Below are 16340 nucleotides of genomic sequence, written 5' to 3' on the forward strand. Positions count from 1 at the left end.
GCTGCAAAATGCCTCAGTACTGCAGCTACAGGTGTCCTAAAGCTTTTCTTACCTATTATTCTCTAGTATTATTTATTAGGTGGACACCATCTGGAACAGCTTCCCCAGGAGAACTCTGCTGAGAGCCTTTCTGCTCTCCCCTGCTGTGCTTCTCTTCCAAAATGACTATTTAGTACCCAGTAGCCGGCACAGAGCCCAAACGGGACATTGCCCGTAATGCTTTCTGCAGCAGAAGTGTGTCTCCTTATCAAAATCGGAAAATTCACCCCTATTTATGGACGAATTAGCTTCCTTCCACACGTGCAATGGCGTTTATAAAAGCCTTTTCATCGAAGTAATTAAGGCAAAAGCTCAGCCCCAAGAGTTTTCAGAAGATTAATAACTGCATGAGCTAAAGCCTCAAATATTTAGCATAGCTAAATGTTTTCCATAATATGCCCTTCAGACAAGATCAGTTATTCCTACTATGTATGTATTGGGTTTGCATGGCAAGGTTTTGGTAGCAGGGGGGCTGCAAGGGCGGCTTCTGTGAGAAGCTCCCAGAAGCTTCCCCCATGTCCGACAGAGCCAACGCCACCCGGCTCCGAGACGGACCCGCTGCTGGCCGAGGCTGAGCCCATCCGCGATGGTGGTAGTGCCTCTGGGAGAACAGATTTAGGAAGGGGTAAAAGTTGCTGCAGAACAGAAATTGCAGCTGGGAGAAAGGACATGTGAGAGCAACAACCCTGCAGACCCCCAGGTCAGCGCAGAAGGAGGGGAGGAGATGCTCCAGGTGCCGGAGCAGAGATTCCCCTGCAGCCCGTGGGGAAGACCACGGTGAGGCAGGCTGTCCCCCTGCAGCCCGGGGAGGTCCACGGGGGAGCAGATCTCCACCTGCAGCCCAGGGAGAGAGGAGCCCACGCCAGAGCAGTGGGATGCCCCTGAAGTTGGCTGTGACTCCATGGGAAAGCCTGTACTGGAACAGTCTGTGGCTGAAGGACTGCAGCCCACAGAAAGGACCCGTGCCAGCGAAGTTTGTGAAGAACTGCAGCCCGTGGGAAGGACCCGTGCCAGGGAAGTTCGTGGAGGACTGTATCCCATGGGAGGGACCCCACGCTGGAGCAGGGGACGAGTGAGGAGTCCTCCCCCTCCACAGGAGGAAGGAGCGGCAGAGACAACTGCATCACAAGTGCGATGAACTGACTCCAACCCCCATTCCCCGTCGTCCCCCTGTGCCACCGGGAGCAGGAGGTGGAGAAAATCGGGAGTGGAGTTGAGCCCAGGAAGGAGGGAGGGCTGGGGGGAAGGTGTTTTTAAGATTTGGTTTTATTTCTCATTACCCCACTCTGATTTGATTGGCAATAAATTAAACTAATTTCCCCAAGTCGAGTCTGTTTTGCCTGTGATGGTAATTGCTGAGTGATCTCCCTGTCCTTATCTCGACCCACGAGCCTTCCGTTCTATTTTCTCTCCCCTGTCCAGCTGAGGAGGGGAGTGACAGAGCGGCTTTGGTGGGCACCAGCGTCCAGCCAGGGTCAGCACACCACAACGTAGTGTTTCAGTATGTACTCAGGAAGAAAAACTTTACACATTCTCATAGTGTTACACCATCTCTTTGAAACAGGACAAGGGGGCAATGTGAACGATACTATTAGCACTAATGCTTTTGACTGAACATTTCTGCAAAGCTGTTACCCGCTCCAAGTACTTTTAATATCTAGACTTGTTTAGTTATTTGCAAGTGTTCTAGCTAAAAAAGTTTGTTATGCATTTTCCACCTTCAGTTTTGTGATACAGAAAATATGCCCACTCAGAATTTTTTGACCGAAATAATTTTATTAATAACTACAACTATTAACAATGATTTGGATTATAAATACTGGCAAGCCTAACTTCAGTTATTGTAGGTAAATTCAAGTTTTCAGTCACTGTGTTTCAATACCATTTTCAGTTCTGACACCCAGTCTGGGTCATCTTCCTCAAAGTCCCTGAAAATAGGTTTCAAAATGTTAATTTTGCAAAGCAAAATACAACTTTATAAATCTTTATTTGCTCACCCCCCCCTCCCCAATTACCCTACAACCAGGAGAAATCATGTTAAAAATATCAACACGAGACTTGTTTCCTGCACCATTGTGATTAAGGAACCACTAGATGTTCTCTCTTGAATTTACCCAAGTAAGTTTTATCAAAAGCAAAAACAAATGCATACACTAAGACACTGCAAATGTGCTGATATTAACGGCTTGCAGCCAAACTGCAGTAATACATCCTCAAGTAGTTTGTCTCCAAGTGCCACAAAAATAAGCAATGACATAAACTGAGATTCTGAGAATCCCAGAAACTCCCCCCAAAGTATACACACATCTGTAAAATACAGTATTTCTGTCAGAATGTGTTGATGTACACTTTCAAAACCAGAAGTGGGCTGCTAACATAAATAGAACATAGAAGTTAAAAAGTTTCTACAAATATATCTCAGTAAGTAGGTACCAAAGTGATTTTATTGCACTATGCATGAATGAGTAGGAAGAGTAATACACAAACACAGCAAACATACCACTAGGCAAGTGGTTTTGCCACTGGTTATCTGATTTCAAGGTCAGAGTACAAAGACATTTCCTGCAAGAAGGTTTTGTACTTTACTGTGGATCTAATTTCATCTCATGCTTTCATTTTTGTAAAGTCATCAGCAAATTATTAGCATATCTGCTAACAACAAGCAACCTGTTTAATCTCAACACCATCAATAACTATAAATATAGCACAGAAAACCTGTAAGATATCAAGCGCTAATAAATTTTAGTATCGGTATGCAAGAGAGGGATGGATTTAGACACTGAGAAAAAATTTTTTTTTCAGGGGAATGTCTTTTTGAAAAAATCACTTTGAGGAACCAAAGAAAACAAAAATACAAGGATGTCATTTGAACGTACGTGTCATCTTCATCAGATCTAGGCTCAAGTCTCTCCGAATCTATGACAACAGTTTCATGTTCACCATCTACTTCATCAGATGCTTCAGTTCCATCAGAAAGCGGACCTCTTAATGTATTTTCAGAAGCTTTGAAAATATGAAAATGTCACCAAAATACTTTAATTTTAAGAATAAAATTAAGAATATAAATACAATATAGTCCTCCTAATTTGTCCCCAGTTCTTAGCAGATGCCAGTACAAGCTGTTACCTATTTTAAGTGGGGAGATAAACCAGTAACGCAACTGAAGTGCAGAACAAGTATTTATGACTGTAGCTGTGCACATCTATAAACTGCAGTTATCTTTTGCTGTGCCATCTTACCATCCCGTCTTCAAACCAGGCACTACTGACCCACTTAGCAAAGGCGGATTTACCCGACGGGGCTGCAGCCCATTTATTGCACCTCCTTAACACATGCACCAGGCTGCTTAGCAGGATGGAGAACGCATGGCTCTGCAGTCCCTGCATTTCTGTCACAACCTTATTCAGCTATTGAGCCGCAAGCGAACGTTCTTCATAAAGAGATGTAGTGGAGATGTACAATCACTCGTGAATTCCCAGCTTGGATTTTTGTAATCCCAAATTTCATTTGGCAAACTTTAAATAAAACAAAACAGCCTGTTGTGACATGAACTCCGAGTGCACAAGCTCTATACGTAGGGGCTATGTAGGAAAAAAACCCCAATGTCTTTATTAATAAACCTGTTTGCCAAAAGTTTGCCCGCACACTGGGGATTTACCTGGTTTATAAATTGTGTATGTTTTAAATGCTAAGCTGACATCTGCATTATTGAGAATGTTCATCAGGGTCTGAGGAGTTTCCTTGTTCCACTGCTTACGTGGCTTATTTTCACTGTAGTTTATAACACAGCCACCTAGGTATAAAATCATTAATAAATACTACTTAGACAAAATTGCATTAGCAGTGTGGATTACAAAGATCACATTCAAGAGAGAAACACAGGAAGAAAATAGTCTAGATGTTTCCATCTGTAGCACTGCTGACCTCTCAATGTGCTGAGGTTGACACTATCAGCATTAAGAGGAAAGGAAATTACAGAATGCCACAGTGGAGCCTTCTGCTATCAGGGAAGCAGCAGAAAATTGGTGCGGGGTGGGAGGAGTCAGAGTCTCTGCAAGCTTATTTGGTGGCTCTATAAATCTCACAAAACAGAGCCTGTGGCCATTTTTGTACCTTTTAATAGCAGAGCACCTAAATACATGCATTCTTCTGTCCTCGTCCCTTGCCCTGCTGTCATGGTTTAACCCCAGCTGGCAGTGAAGCACCACGCAGCTGCTCGCTTACTCCTCCCCTCAGTGGGATGGGGGAGAGAACGGAAAAAAAAAAAAAAAGAAGGAAAACTGGTGGGTTGAGATAAAGACAGTTTAATAGGACAGAAAAAGAAGGGATAATAATAATAGTAACAAGAACAAAGATGATGATTACAATATACAAAACAAGCGATGCACGATACAACTGCTCACCATCCGCTGACCGATGCCCAGCCAATCCCCAAGCCACAGTGTCCCCCGGCCAACTCCCCCCAGTTTATATACTGGACATGATGTCACATGGTATGGAATATTCCTTTGGCCGGTTTGGGTCAGCTGTCCTGGCTGTGTCCCCTCCCAGCTTCTCGTGCCCCTCCAGCCTTCTTGCTGGCTGGGCATGAGAAGCTGAAAAGTCCTTGACTTGGTGTAAGCACTGCTCAGCAACAACTAAAACATCAGTGTGTTATCAACATTATTCTCATCCTAAATCCAGAACACAGCACTATACCAGCTGCTAGGAAGAAAATTAACTTTATTCCAGCCAAAACCAGGACACCTGCATGTAATTATCACGTAATGTTCCTACCACAGCTTGGGAATTTTCTGACTAGTCATATCTTGGATTATTTATTTCAATAGCATCTACTGACATTTATTTAGAATACATATCCACAATCACATGAAATAATTATAACAATTGCATACAGTGTGGGGCATTTTAAAACTGAAACATTTTTCAGAAGAAACCTTGTGTTAAGTGTTCTAATTAAAAGCTGTTGATGTGGAAGAAGAATCTCTGCCTCACATCTGAGGTACATCATTAATAGCTCTTGTCATTGGCATTATCTGTATGTGAAATGACAACAGAAGTAGAGGTACGGATGTTCCATGCTCCCAATAGTATGCTGTCCTTGAAAGACAGGCAGCTGCATTCTGCATCAAATGAATTCCTCTGTGTTACCCCCACAAATGGCATATTAAGATGAGGGTTGGTAGGATAATTTCTTAGTGATGATGATAATTTTAGGGTTGCTAATGTTATCTGTGGCTTTCATCACTCTTTGCAATCCTCCTGTCACACAAGACCACTAAGAAATTCTCTTCAGCACAGTGGACTTTGAGTGTTTGTTAATAAAGTATTTTAAAATTATTTTTATATCCTTTTAAATATGCCCTGTAAAGTTTTGGCTTTTAAAATCTGTAAAGAACCACTGGTATTACTTGAACTTAAAATTACTTTAAAGCACATTTAATTAAATCTTACTTTTAGCCTCTTCAGATGTAAAACTGGAAGAAAGCAAGGATGCATTTTCCAGGACATCCACTACAGTACTGGATATCCTCTTTTCCCATTGCTTCCTACAGGGATGTGACAAATCAGTAATTCCTGGGAGGACGTCAGAAGTTTCTACTGTAATTACAACAACAACAACAACAAAAAGAGGATGATAACCAGCATCTAACTTGATTCTCTGTCCATGCAAACTAGTTCTAAGCGTACAGCACTTCACTAACAGTGACGTTTGATTCTGTCGGTACAAGTCTGAACTTGGTAAGAGTTTCCCATACATTTACTTTATGCCAAATGTTTTCAAACAGACATTTTTTAAGACTTTGGCCAAGATTTTTTTTTTTTTTTTTAAATCTCAGATGAGCAGTAAGAATCAATATAATTGCAGAAGTAACACAGTGGCATGGTTTTCTATAGGTGCAGATGTGTATGCTCTGCCTGTTTAAATGGCTGGATCATTGACATTTAGGTATCAATACACAGAAGGAAATGCATCAGCCTTAAAACTATAAAACTTACCCTCTTCATCAGATTTCCTTTGTTCCTTTGTGCTTTCACTCAAATCCTTAGTAATATTTTTCCTTTCTAAGGGGCTACACTTGCTTTCATCTTTATTTTGCTTTAAAAGAATAAAGACTGTAATAATCATTATCCTTGTTGCTGAGAAAAACAAAGCAGTAATATTAACATGGCATTAATTATTTCAGTTTTGCTGTTAAATGGCTGGCCTAAAGATCTGAAGACTAAACCACTGACACCATGAAGCCAACTGGAATTGCACTATATCCATTACTGCACTGCACTTCACACTGCATGCCCTTTTTAGACAGACAATCTTAGTTTTTGAAGCTAAGCACGTATGTAGTTACCTGATGCAATTTGTGGTTTTATTTTTTTACATGTAAGAACAGAAGCAATATAAAGATAAATGAATCATACTCCCAGGGAAAACAAGATGCACCCGAATATTAAGCTTCTCAGATTGACAGGTCTATTAAAAGAAAAAAAAAAAAAGCCCTACTGACAACATGTTTTGAAAAATATACTCAATATGGCTGAGCCAGACTGTGCTATAATGTACCCATAGGTGACTTCTTGGCCACCTGTGACTTAATTCTCATCACCTCAAATCTCACATGGGCCCTAAAACCTAGTGAGACTTATGTTCAGACTAGACTGCTTCCACAGCAGCCTGTTCAAAATGTGTCCCTAAAGCAAAGGAAATGCATCAATTTTTGCAGTATCCCAAAACTTAGAAAAACAGGAGAGGGGTTTTTGGTTTGGTTTTTTTTTTTGACAGGGCTAAAGGAAATCCACTTTGGAACTAAACTAAATGTGGGAAACATCAAAAAGTTACAGTGGTGGGAAATCCATAGGAAAACTCTGCAATTTGAACACAGATGACAGCTAACAGCTGACCTAGTAGGCTGATCTATGGTTTAGCATACTAGCAATTTTCCATATTAATTTTTCTATAATAGAGAACATTCTAAATTACTAAAATACAAATATTATATTTACATTTGAATACTTACCCGATTTTCCTTCTTATTATTTGAGCTTCCACCAGCCATGACATTACCTGATACATTAAGGAACAGGTTCAAGAGTTAATACCTTTAGCTAACACTTGTGGTAAAGTGGTATTCCAGAGGTGTGACAGCAACACCACTGAACCAAGCAATGACAATTATGTGAAAGCTTCTTCACACTTCCGTCAACGTAGCTCATTCTCAACAGGGAGTCCCGCTACTATTCAGTTCCAAATGTGTACAAATTTTGGTGTAGCTAAATTTATTCAGAAGAAGAAAATCCAACATTCTCTCTAAAAATTAAATAATTAAAATAACATGCTTCACCATATTCTGGGAAGTAAAGCACTGTCATATTTAAAATACATGCAACAGCTAAAAGTTTTGCTTGTTTTAAAATGGAAAGGTTTAATTCTTAGCACAAGTCTTAAGACTCACAATGTACGTATTGTAGCTCTGCACTGTACTTCTCATGCTGGAATATAATTTACGCCCTTCAAGCATTTTTCCATACAAGTTCAGTAATAATAGATTTTGAAATAATTAGAAGTAGATTTGAACATATAATACTAATGTTTTATAGCAGTATTTAAGATTGTACAATTCCTAGTCATTTTGTTACTCCTTACATCAAGAAAAATGTTGCTGACTTACCCTTTGGTCTTGCTGCACTGCCTTCATGTTTCTTGGTTTCCTTTAATACCTGCTCAAACTCATTTGTTATCTGGAATGTGTATGAAGAGATTCAAGTACTGTACCTTTTTAACCTTTCTCAAATTACTGTATATGCTATTTGATAAAAACAGACTTACTATACAAAAGCACTCTTACAGCAAACAATATCTAATTTTAGCAGCATCATGTCAATATTCAACTTTTATTTTCAAAACAAACCCTTCTAAAAACTCAGTTTTCTGAGAAGTCTGCAATTGTACTTATGGCTTTTAGAGTAGCTAAATAAAAGTAGCTAAACACTACACTTCATAGTGTTACACACTAACAAAACACAAAAGAAACTGATTTAGTATCTAAAATGTAGATACTATTGTTTACATCTAGAGACAAATAATATACCATACCTCAGAAGGCAAACAATTTTTTATAAGTTTGGTTAAGCAACCTCTTGCAAGAATAGTACTGGCTGATGGACGATTCTTGGGATCTCTCTTAAACATCTGTTTTATTAAGTAATGAAGTTCATAAGAATAGTGAGATGGTAGTGGATTGTAGGACCCTTTGCATATCTTAAGGATGAGATGTTTCCAGCTATTGGCTTGAAACTGCATTAAAAATAAATGAACATTAGAGCACAAAGTTACCTTAAGCATAAGGTAAAAAAGAAGCTGATATAATTTAAGAACAACTTTAACATTTATTATATAAAAATGCATGGTACGTATCTATGTAGGCTCACTATTACCATACTGATTTGGCTTCCAGTTTGACAGTTTCAGGGCTCCAATTCAGAGGTGCAGGATAACGACCCTGATTGAACACATCAGTAACTTTCCTTTACATTTTGTAGGGCTATGACATAGGCATTTATTTGTTAACAATGACAGAAACATAATTTGCTGAGAATTAAAACATCACATTTTGAATAAAAAGTCTGACTAAAACCAGATCATAATGGACAATGCAAATAATAAACTGTACAACTGGAAACCAGGTGGAAGTTACTCCTATAAATTTAGGATTGTTCAAATTTTATTTTTGTAGGAATATAGCATTGAGAAAATTTGGATCATCTTAGTGTCCTTTACTTCATATACTTGAGATCAGAATCAAACTGCAAGAGTGAACCTGTAAGCCAGGAAAGATGCAGACTTTGATTAAAAAAAAAAAAAAAAAAAAAAAAAAAAGAGAAGAATCATCAAAAGTAGCCTATCAAGGCACAAATATCCTCTTGCAAATCTACATGAAATGGCTGAAGTTGTTATTTTCCTCAGCTGACCGTTAACCAGTCTTCAGTCAGGAATTACTGCTTCCAAGTACAAGTCATTGGACAACTGCAATATCAGCAGGGACAGCTATAACTATGGATGGCAACAGCCTGAGCGAAAATGGCTGAGAACTTCTATTTCCATGCAGGATGTTTTCTTACGGTACACGCCGCTGGCTTAGCTGCAGAGTGCCAAGCATCCATGGTGTGTGGCATCCTTTTATGTCATCTCTGACTGATAGATTATGCAAGAATATATGTGACCATCACATAAAACCAGATACATAATATTTCACTGCTGCTAAAAAGGGAAGAATACTCCACTCCTTGGTATCCCAGCTCTGAGCACTGCCTGAATACCTGTGACACTGCCAAAGCCTTGCCACAGACCTACTTAGGCTAACACACGCCTACGCACAGACTCCTTATCACTCAGTCACGTACAGTATGAACTTCTAAACTCTTGTACTCCTAGCAGTTGCAGCTGTCGAAGATCTTTTGCTGATACACAGGATTTCAAGGTATAGTATCAGCTCCATGAAAGGAAACTTCTGCTTACAAAAAACTAAGACAAAATAACCTTAAATTAGGAGGATCTCATTTTCTTGCAAAACAAACATATCCTAACAAGGACTCTTGTGTTAGCCATGTGTCTGTATATAGAAGCCAGAGGAAGTTAACACATAAGAAGCAGAGCATCAACACCGTAAAAGACGGTGTCCCAGAAATAACAGAGAGATGGAACTGTCCATCAAGGTTCCCACTGTCCCAATAGGACAGTGCTTGGACTTTTATTTGAAGAATCAGCAAACAGATGTACCACTGATCTGAGGAACAAAACTGCTTATTGCTTACTCTATTTTGCTATACTTGCATACAATATATGCTCTTTAGCAAAGATTTTGAGTGTCCTTGCCTCCATCTTTAGTGATCATCTTGATCCTGTAAAATGCAATGCTCGTTACAACATTCCTGCAGATACCTGGAACCAGACTGGCACCTGCTGAACTCCTTAATAAGTCCCAGATCATCTTACTGATATTGATGAAAATGAACCAAGAAAGAAAAAAAAAGATTTTTTTTTTTTCTCCTAACAATTTAGAAAATTGAGTGTTTCACAGAAGGGTCCAATAGGTCCAAGAGCTGCTGAAAAACAGAAGGCATGTAGTGGAGGATGGATGGGGAGGATGGAGCAACACTTCCCTCTTTCAGAAGCAGCAGCAAACACATCAGTCAAATAAATAATTGGCTGTGAATCCATTGAACTACAGCTAACTGCTAATTAAGCAATTCCAAAACTTTTCTCATAGCAATAAAGCTGTACTTACTGGATGTCTCAGAGTGCACAGCTCATATAGAATACATCCCAGAGACCATATATCACTGTAAGTATAGAGAAAGATGAGACATTTTGAGCCAAAAATACAATTCAGTATCCTGCCTAGAAAAAGTGAAATTCATTATGTGTACATAAATGAATTGAATAAACTAAAAATATATGTAAGTAACCATAAAAGACAATACCATTATGTGTTTACCCTCTCCAGTGGAAATGATCTTGCTTATTTTGTCCACCCTGATGTAAAACAGGATGACTGTCATACAACTGTAGTTGGCTTTTTATTCCCAGAATGTCTCCTAAGCAATTTGCTGCAACAATATTTATCCTTCCACACTTCAAAGCCTTTGTCTTCCACAGCCCTTAACATCAGAGAGCAGACACACTATCCTAATTCTGAGAGTTGGAATTCTGGCCTTGTCAATGAGAATTCTCCTACTGAGAAAAAACCCATCATCTTCCACCCAAAGTGAGTACTGCCACCTGCACAAGAAGCAACTGATGCCTTTCTTGCAAGAGGAGCAGAAAAAACTTAAGCGCTAGAAGGTTTCATCCCTCCTGTGGAAAATTAGTCACTTGGCTCAGGTACAATTAGGGTCACAAAACAGATCTTAGGGAGGGGATATAAAACGACTTAGTATTTTGGAGTCTGGGGGGCAGCTGTAAACACCATACTATCAAGATGCTCTCAGTTCTTGCATAAGGACCAGAATAACTGGGTTTTGTAAATTAAAGTAATCAGTTCTGTAGCCATTATCCCTACATTATCAGGACTGGCAAGAAGAGCTTAAAAAATAAGACCAGCCAAAAAAATAAGACCAGCCAAAAGACACGAACACATACATATGTATGTGCATACATACATACACACATGTGTGTATGTTTCTATGTATATATTTACTCTCCCAAATGCACAGGGAGGTCTGCACACCAGTTTTCAAACTTTTAAGACTGAAGATATTGTACACTCAGTTACCTAAGTAAAGAGGAATTTAGGCGTTTTCATCTTAAAAAAACTATAATTACCTTTTTCTAAATATTCTTCAGCTCAGTATCTTCTCCAAACCAAATACGGATAAGCCACAAAGCCAGACTGAGACAACAATAACAAGACATACATCAGTCAGGCATTATTTGTGACCACTGAAAACACAGATACCTTTTGCTGTTGTACGGCATGCTTTCCCATATTTCTGGAGGTACGTAATAAGGAGTTCCCACATATGTGCAAGCATATGACATTGGACTAGTGAAACGACAAAGAAGAAACGCCAGATGAAAATTAATTATTTAAGAGATCTGTACTATTTATCAACGGTAAAATAAAACTTTACACCACTGTGATCAGTGGAGATATCCACATACTGTGCAAGAAGGCGCGCAGATCCAAAATCTCCCAATTTGACTTTTCCATTTTGAGTGAGGAAGACATTCTGTATTTCAAGAGAAAGACAGATTTACATACTTAAATATTCTAGGAAACATTTCTGTAGTTTGTGTACACAGAAAACACACTGACAATCGCTTCTGGTATTTTACCTTTATATTTCTTTTACTTGCTTCTCCTAATACTTCTACCAAAAAAAGGTTAAGAACTATTTTGTGTTTAAAGGGAGACTGAAAGGTTATATGGACCTAAAGCCCCAGCATCAGTAGCAGAGGACAATCAGAACTTAGAAATGTCTTAATCTCTATGCTGTACTCAAACTACTAAGTTTCTCGCTTCCTTCTGAATTTCTATCTTTCTGCTAGGAAAGAGTAAAAAAAGAAAAAAAGAGAGGCGAGATATTTACAAACTGCATACTCCATACACATTTTATACTTCTGTTATTGTTTTAAATTATATGCAGTCTGTCACAAGCAATTGGCTCTATCAGCAGTGTGGATATGAAGGGTATAGCTATATTTAGATGACGTTTACATCCACAACATTGCATCATCCCATACACTCAACGATTTCATTTACCTAATATTCTTCAGCCTAATTGAAAAAACACAGCGTGTAGCAGTAACAGGAAATTATGAGAGGGAGTTGAACTTTTGCATGCAGAAGAGAGTTTATTAATGGCAACAAAACTTGCTCTGTTCACCTTGGATTTGATATCCCTGTGCAACACACGTTTATCATGAATGTGTTTCACGCCCAGGCACATCTGCACAAACCAGTGAAGGATCTGAAAAGAGTAACTAAGAGTTATAACAGCTCAATGCTGTATATAATGAATACTTTACTAACAGATGAAAAACCATGAAGAAAGGAAAAATACCAAACCAAAACATGTTCAGAATATCTGGGAGCTAAAAGTAACTCTAGCATAATGGCCCCCAGTCAGCATGAAAGACTGAATTCTTTAAGATAAAACATATTTTAACACAGCAGAAGGAATGTTTGCTGCCTGTGTCTAGAAAACCCTAATAATATGTAACAATAATGAAGATAGAGAGTCACTACATGGCACTTTATAAGCATGTCAATTACAATTTCACAGTAAATTAGCAAATTAAAAAAAAAACAAAAAAACACAATGAGATAACATACTTTCCTAAAGGAAATGTATTCTTTTAAAAGTACAAAATAAAGTTCTTAGAGATGCTTGGCCAATCTAAATATTAGATTAGGTGAGGATTCTGGTCTTTTCATTTTAACTAAGATGATGCTTCTAACTGTGGCAGGAAGTAGTTTTCAATCACTACAATGTCACTTTGGACCTTCTCTTAAGTAATTTTATAGCCTTTGTGACAAAAGGAGTTAATGCCTGCTGAATGATTTAAACAATTAATTGCTACATAATATGCAGGCATTTAGTCTCCTGGCTAGTTTCATTTACCTTACCAGAGCGCTTTATTTACTTTTCATTTGCAGTACCTCTTACTGTGCTTTAAATCCTGAAGGCTGAAGTTTGTGTTAAATTTTTACTTAATTGCATAAATTTATGCATGCAAACCTGACTGTATTTTTCACACTGCCTGCACATTTCTCGGACACAGACAGCAATTTCCTTCTTATTCCTTTCAGTGCAATTTTCACCTGGTTCTGCTGGAAATTACCAAAGAAATAATGCTTCTATTCTATCTATAAGTGACTTGGTTTCATTTAAGGTACTTTAAGGTGTTGGTGTATCTATAATTTGTTTCATGTGGTGTGGTGTAGTGTGCTTCAGTTTATATGAAAAAGGTTTCCTAGGTCCTCGGATCAAAACAATGTCTTTTCTTACCGTATCTTCAGGGAACAACTTTCCTCTTTGGTGTTTAATCTTTTGCATTAGATCTCCATCATCACAATATTCCATCACTATATACAGATGTCCATCAGCTAAATTTTAGGTAATTTAAGAATAATTAGTAATTTCATTAGCAGGGTAAGTATATTATTGTTACTATAAAGCTCCGATTACATGCTATGTATTATGTATTATAATAAACATGTATTTTATTTATAACATGTACTATATACAAACACAAAAAGTAATCTTGATCCCTCAGGAGTGTGCAATTTTAAACAAAATAAAGATATTCTAAGTTTTACATTTACCTTCAAACGATTCTTTATAGGCAACGATATTTGGGTGTTTCATTTTAGCCAAAAGAACTGCTTCCTTCCTAGAGTTCTCTACATCAGATGAAGACTGAAAATGTAAGCACACTTATATATATATGTCACACTAATGGATTTTCATGTATACACATGATGCACCTCACTTTCCAAAAGGAAAATATTTTTAAGAATTGTTCTTCAGTTATTTTAAAAAGTAATTCAGAAACTTGAAAACCCCATCATGTTTTAATCTATGGTTTATTACTAGTTGAAGACTTCTTCGGTTTTTGGGGGGTTGTTTGGTTTTTTTTTTAATTTGAGAGGGTATTTTCCTACTACAGTTAATGATTTTTTTCTATTTTAACAACCCAGAGCTATGTAACAAAGCAGCACCCACTGGCTTTGGAACAGCTGACAGTCTACACTGCATGAACTCTTTATAAAGCCAAGTGCCCAGGTATTAACTGAGCTTCAGCCTCAATAAAGCCAGTGCCTCCCATTTTGTGATTTTTTGGTCAGCTAAGTACAGAGAAGGTAATCTGAATAACATTACCAGCAATAATATGAGGTTAATTTCATTACTAGGTATTGCAGATGAAATCTGCATTCTAGTGAAATCAATGGAAATCCAGCCAAGGTCATCAGAACAGGGGTTTCATTCTGAGTGTCTTCCTATGTGCTACACTGCCCAAAAGGCAACCATGCACCTTCTGAAACAGATCAGATTTTGCTGTTTTTCTTATTATCAACATCAACTCAGAGAGAGCTATATAGTAGCCATACCATGCAACTGCCTAATACACTAAGCTCTCTCAGCAAGTGTTCAGCACTTCAAAACTAAATCCAGAATGATGATTTTTTTTTTTTTTTTTTTTTTTTTTTAAATTTTAAGTGGTGGGGGAGGTGATGTACACGTCACACTTACCATAGGAAGTCTTATTTCCTTCATTGCATACTCCTGGTCACTGATTCTATGATGAACTAGGAGAGCTCTGCCAAAGGATCCCTCTCCTAGTACTTTCAACACTTTGTATTCTTCCATGCTTTATAAGCCTAGGTCCAATGCTTCTCTCCAGGCACTCTCTTTCACAGGATGATCTTCTAAACTTTGTCACGACCTCAATTCATTTTTTGAAATTTGTTGTTAATATAATATGCGTGAGAAGAAACCCCCGCAAAATAATGAGAACAGGTGAAAAATGTAGTATGTGGGTACCTACAACTGTTCAGCGTTACCAAAAATATAATTCCAACCACTTTTATTGTGATTTTGCTGAAAATAAGGCCTTCGGAAAGTTCAACTCAAAGTATTGTACAGTCCACCTATGCAATTTTTTTTTTATTTTGAATGCTAAAGCTCTTTGAAAGTGTAAATTACAGCTGTACAACTTAGCATCTTCTTTTTGCTACCTGCATGTCTGCAGGTGGTTTCATAACGCTAAACAAAACTCACAGGCACAAGAATATAAACAATAAGTTTCAAGCTTCCAGTGACAATTCTCACCTAAAACAGCATAAGCAGGATCAAACTGGAAAACGTTACTGGTGTTCATGCACAAAGACCTCAACAACTGGCAGGTTGAGAAAGGAATGGAATGGTATAGTTCAGTTGGAAGGGACCTGCAACGATCATCTAGTCCAACTGCTTGAGCAACTGAGGTCTGACCAGAAGTTAAAGCATGTTATTAAGGGCATTGTCCAAACACCTCTTAAACACTGACAGGCTTGGGGCATCGGCCACCTCTCTAGGAAGCCTGTTCTAATGTCTGACCACCCTCTCGATAAAGAAATGCTTCCTAACAACAAGTCTGACCGCCCCCCCCCCCCCCCCCCGACACAGCTTCGAACCATTCCCACACATCCTATCACTGGATTTACAGACTACGTGTTTTCTTCGAAACGTTGGTACTTTTAAGTTAGTTATCCACGATTCAAACATCGCTTTACGTATACAGCTCTGCGCACGCAGTGTTTTAATGGGCCGATGAGTTGTTTTTAGAAGGCATGGCAGGGCTTGTTTCTGAGAGGATAAAACACCGATTTACTCAGAGGCTGAAAAATAAACACGCTGATTCATTTACCTGAAAACTCTGAAGGCACCTAAGCGATGACTAAGGATGGTGGATGGCTCCTTTACCCTGCGGGGCGGGGAGGGGGAATCCAAAACCCGCCCCGACCCCCCCTCAAGCCCCGCCGGGCCCTCAACGCGGGAGGCGGTACTCACCTCAGAGGGCCGCGCAAACCGCCGGCGCCTCCGGGAAAGGCCCTCAGGCAAGCCCGGCGTTTGCTCCGCGGCCTGGCCGGCTACAACCGCCGGCCTCCCCACACCGCGCAGGAGGACGGGCCGCTACCTCGGAGGCTGGGCGGGAACGGAGAGGGGGCGGCGGGCGGGGCGTCCGCCCCGCCCGCCGCCCCCTCTCCGTTCCCGCCCAGCCTCCGAGGCTGGGAGGGGGCAGCCATGACAGCCCGGCC

At 39.3% G+C, this 16340-nt stretch overlaps 1 protein-coding gene across 4 annotated transcripts; it reads right to left on the bottom strand.

Annotated features, from left to right (window-relative positions):
- Window positions 1-1795: 1795 nt before the first annotated feature.
- On the bottom strand, window positions 1796-16227 carry NEK3 (NIMA related kinase 3). 4 transcript variants are annotated; one of them, XM_041128711.1, is made up of 16 exons: window positions 16093-16227; window positions 14794-14986; window positions 13866-13959; window positions 13549-13646; window positions 12424-12507; window positions 11699-11766; window positions 11493-11579; window positions 10323-10377; window positions 8132-8332; window positions 7707-7776; window positions 7056-7102; window positions 6040-6139; window positions 5494-5616; window positions 3698-3832; window positions 2916-3042; window positions 1796-1967 (listed from the first exon to the last, which is right to left on the bottom strand). In XM_041128711.1, the coding sequence occupies exons 2-16, from the start codon at window positions 14908-14910 to the stop codon at window positions 1901-1903; spliced, it is 1473 nt and encodes a 490-aa protein (XP_040984645.1). In that variant the 5' UTR covers window positions 14911-14986; window positions 16093-16227; the 3' UTR covers window positions 1796-1900. The 4 variants fall into 4 exon arrangements, with proteins under 4 accessions (XP_040984645.1, XP_029892531.1, XP_040984643.1 ...); XM_030036671.1 differs by having other exon boundaries at window positions 5494-5640; XM_041128709.1 differs by having other exon boundaries at window positions 5494-5646.
- Between the last annotated feature and the right edge of the window lie 113 nt (window positions 16228-16340).

Source organism: Aquila chrysaetos, chromosome 14 (genome assembly GCF_900496995.4).
Source record: "Aquila chrysaetos chrysaetos chromosome 14, bAquChr1.4, whole genome shotgun sequence".
In the NCBI taxonomy this organism is placed as follows: domain Eukaryota; kingdom Metazoa; phylum Chordata; class Aves; order Accipitriformes; family Accipitridae; genus Aquila; species Aquila chrysaetos.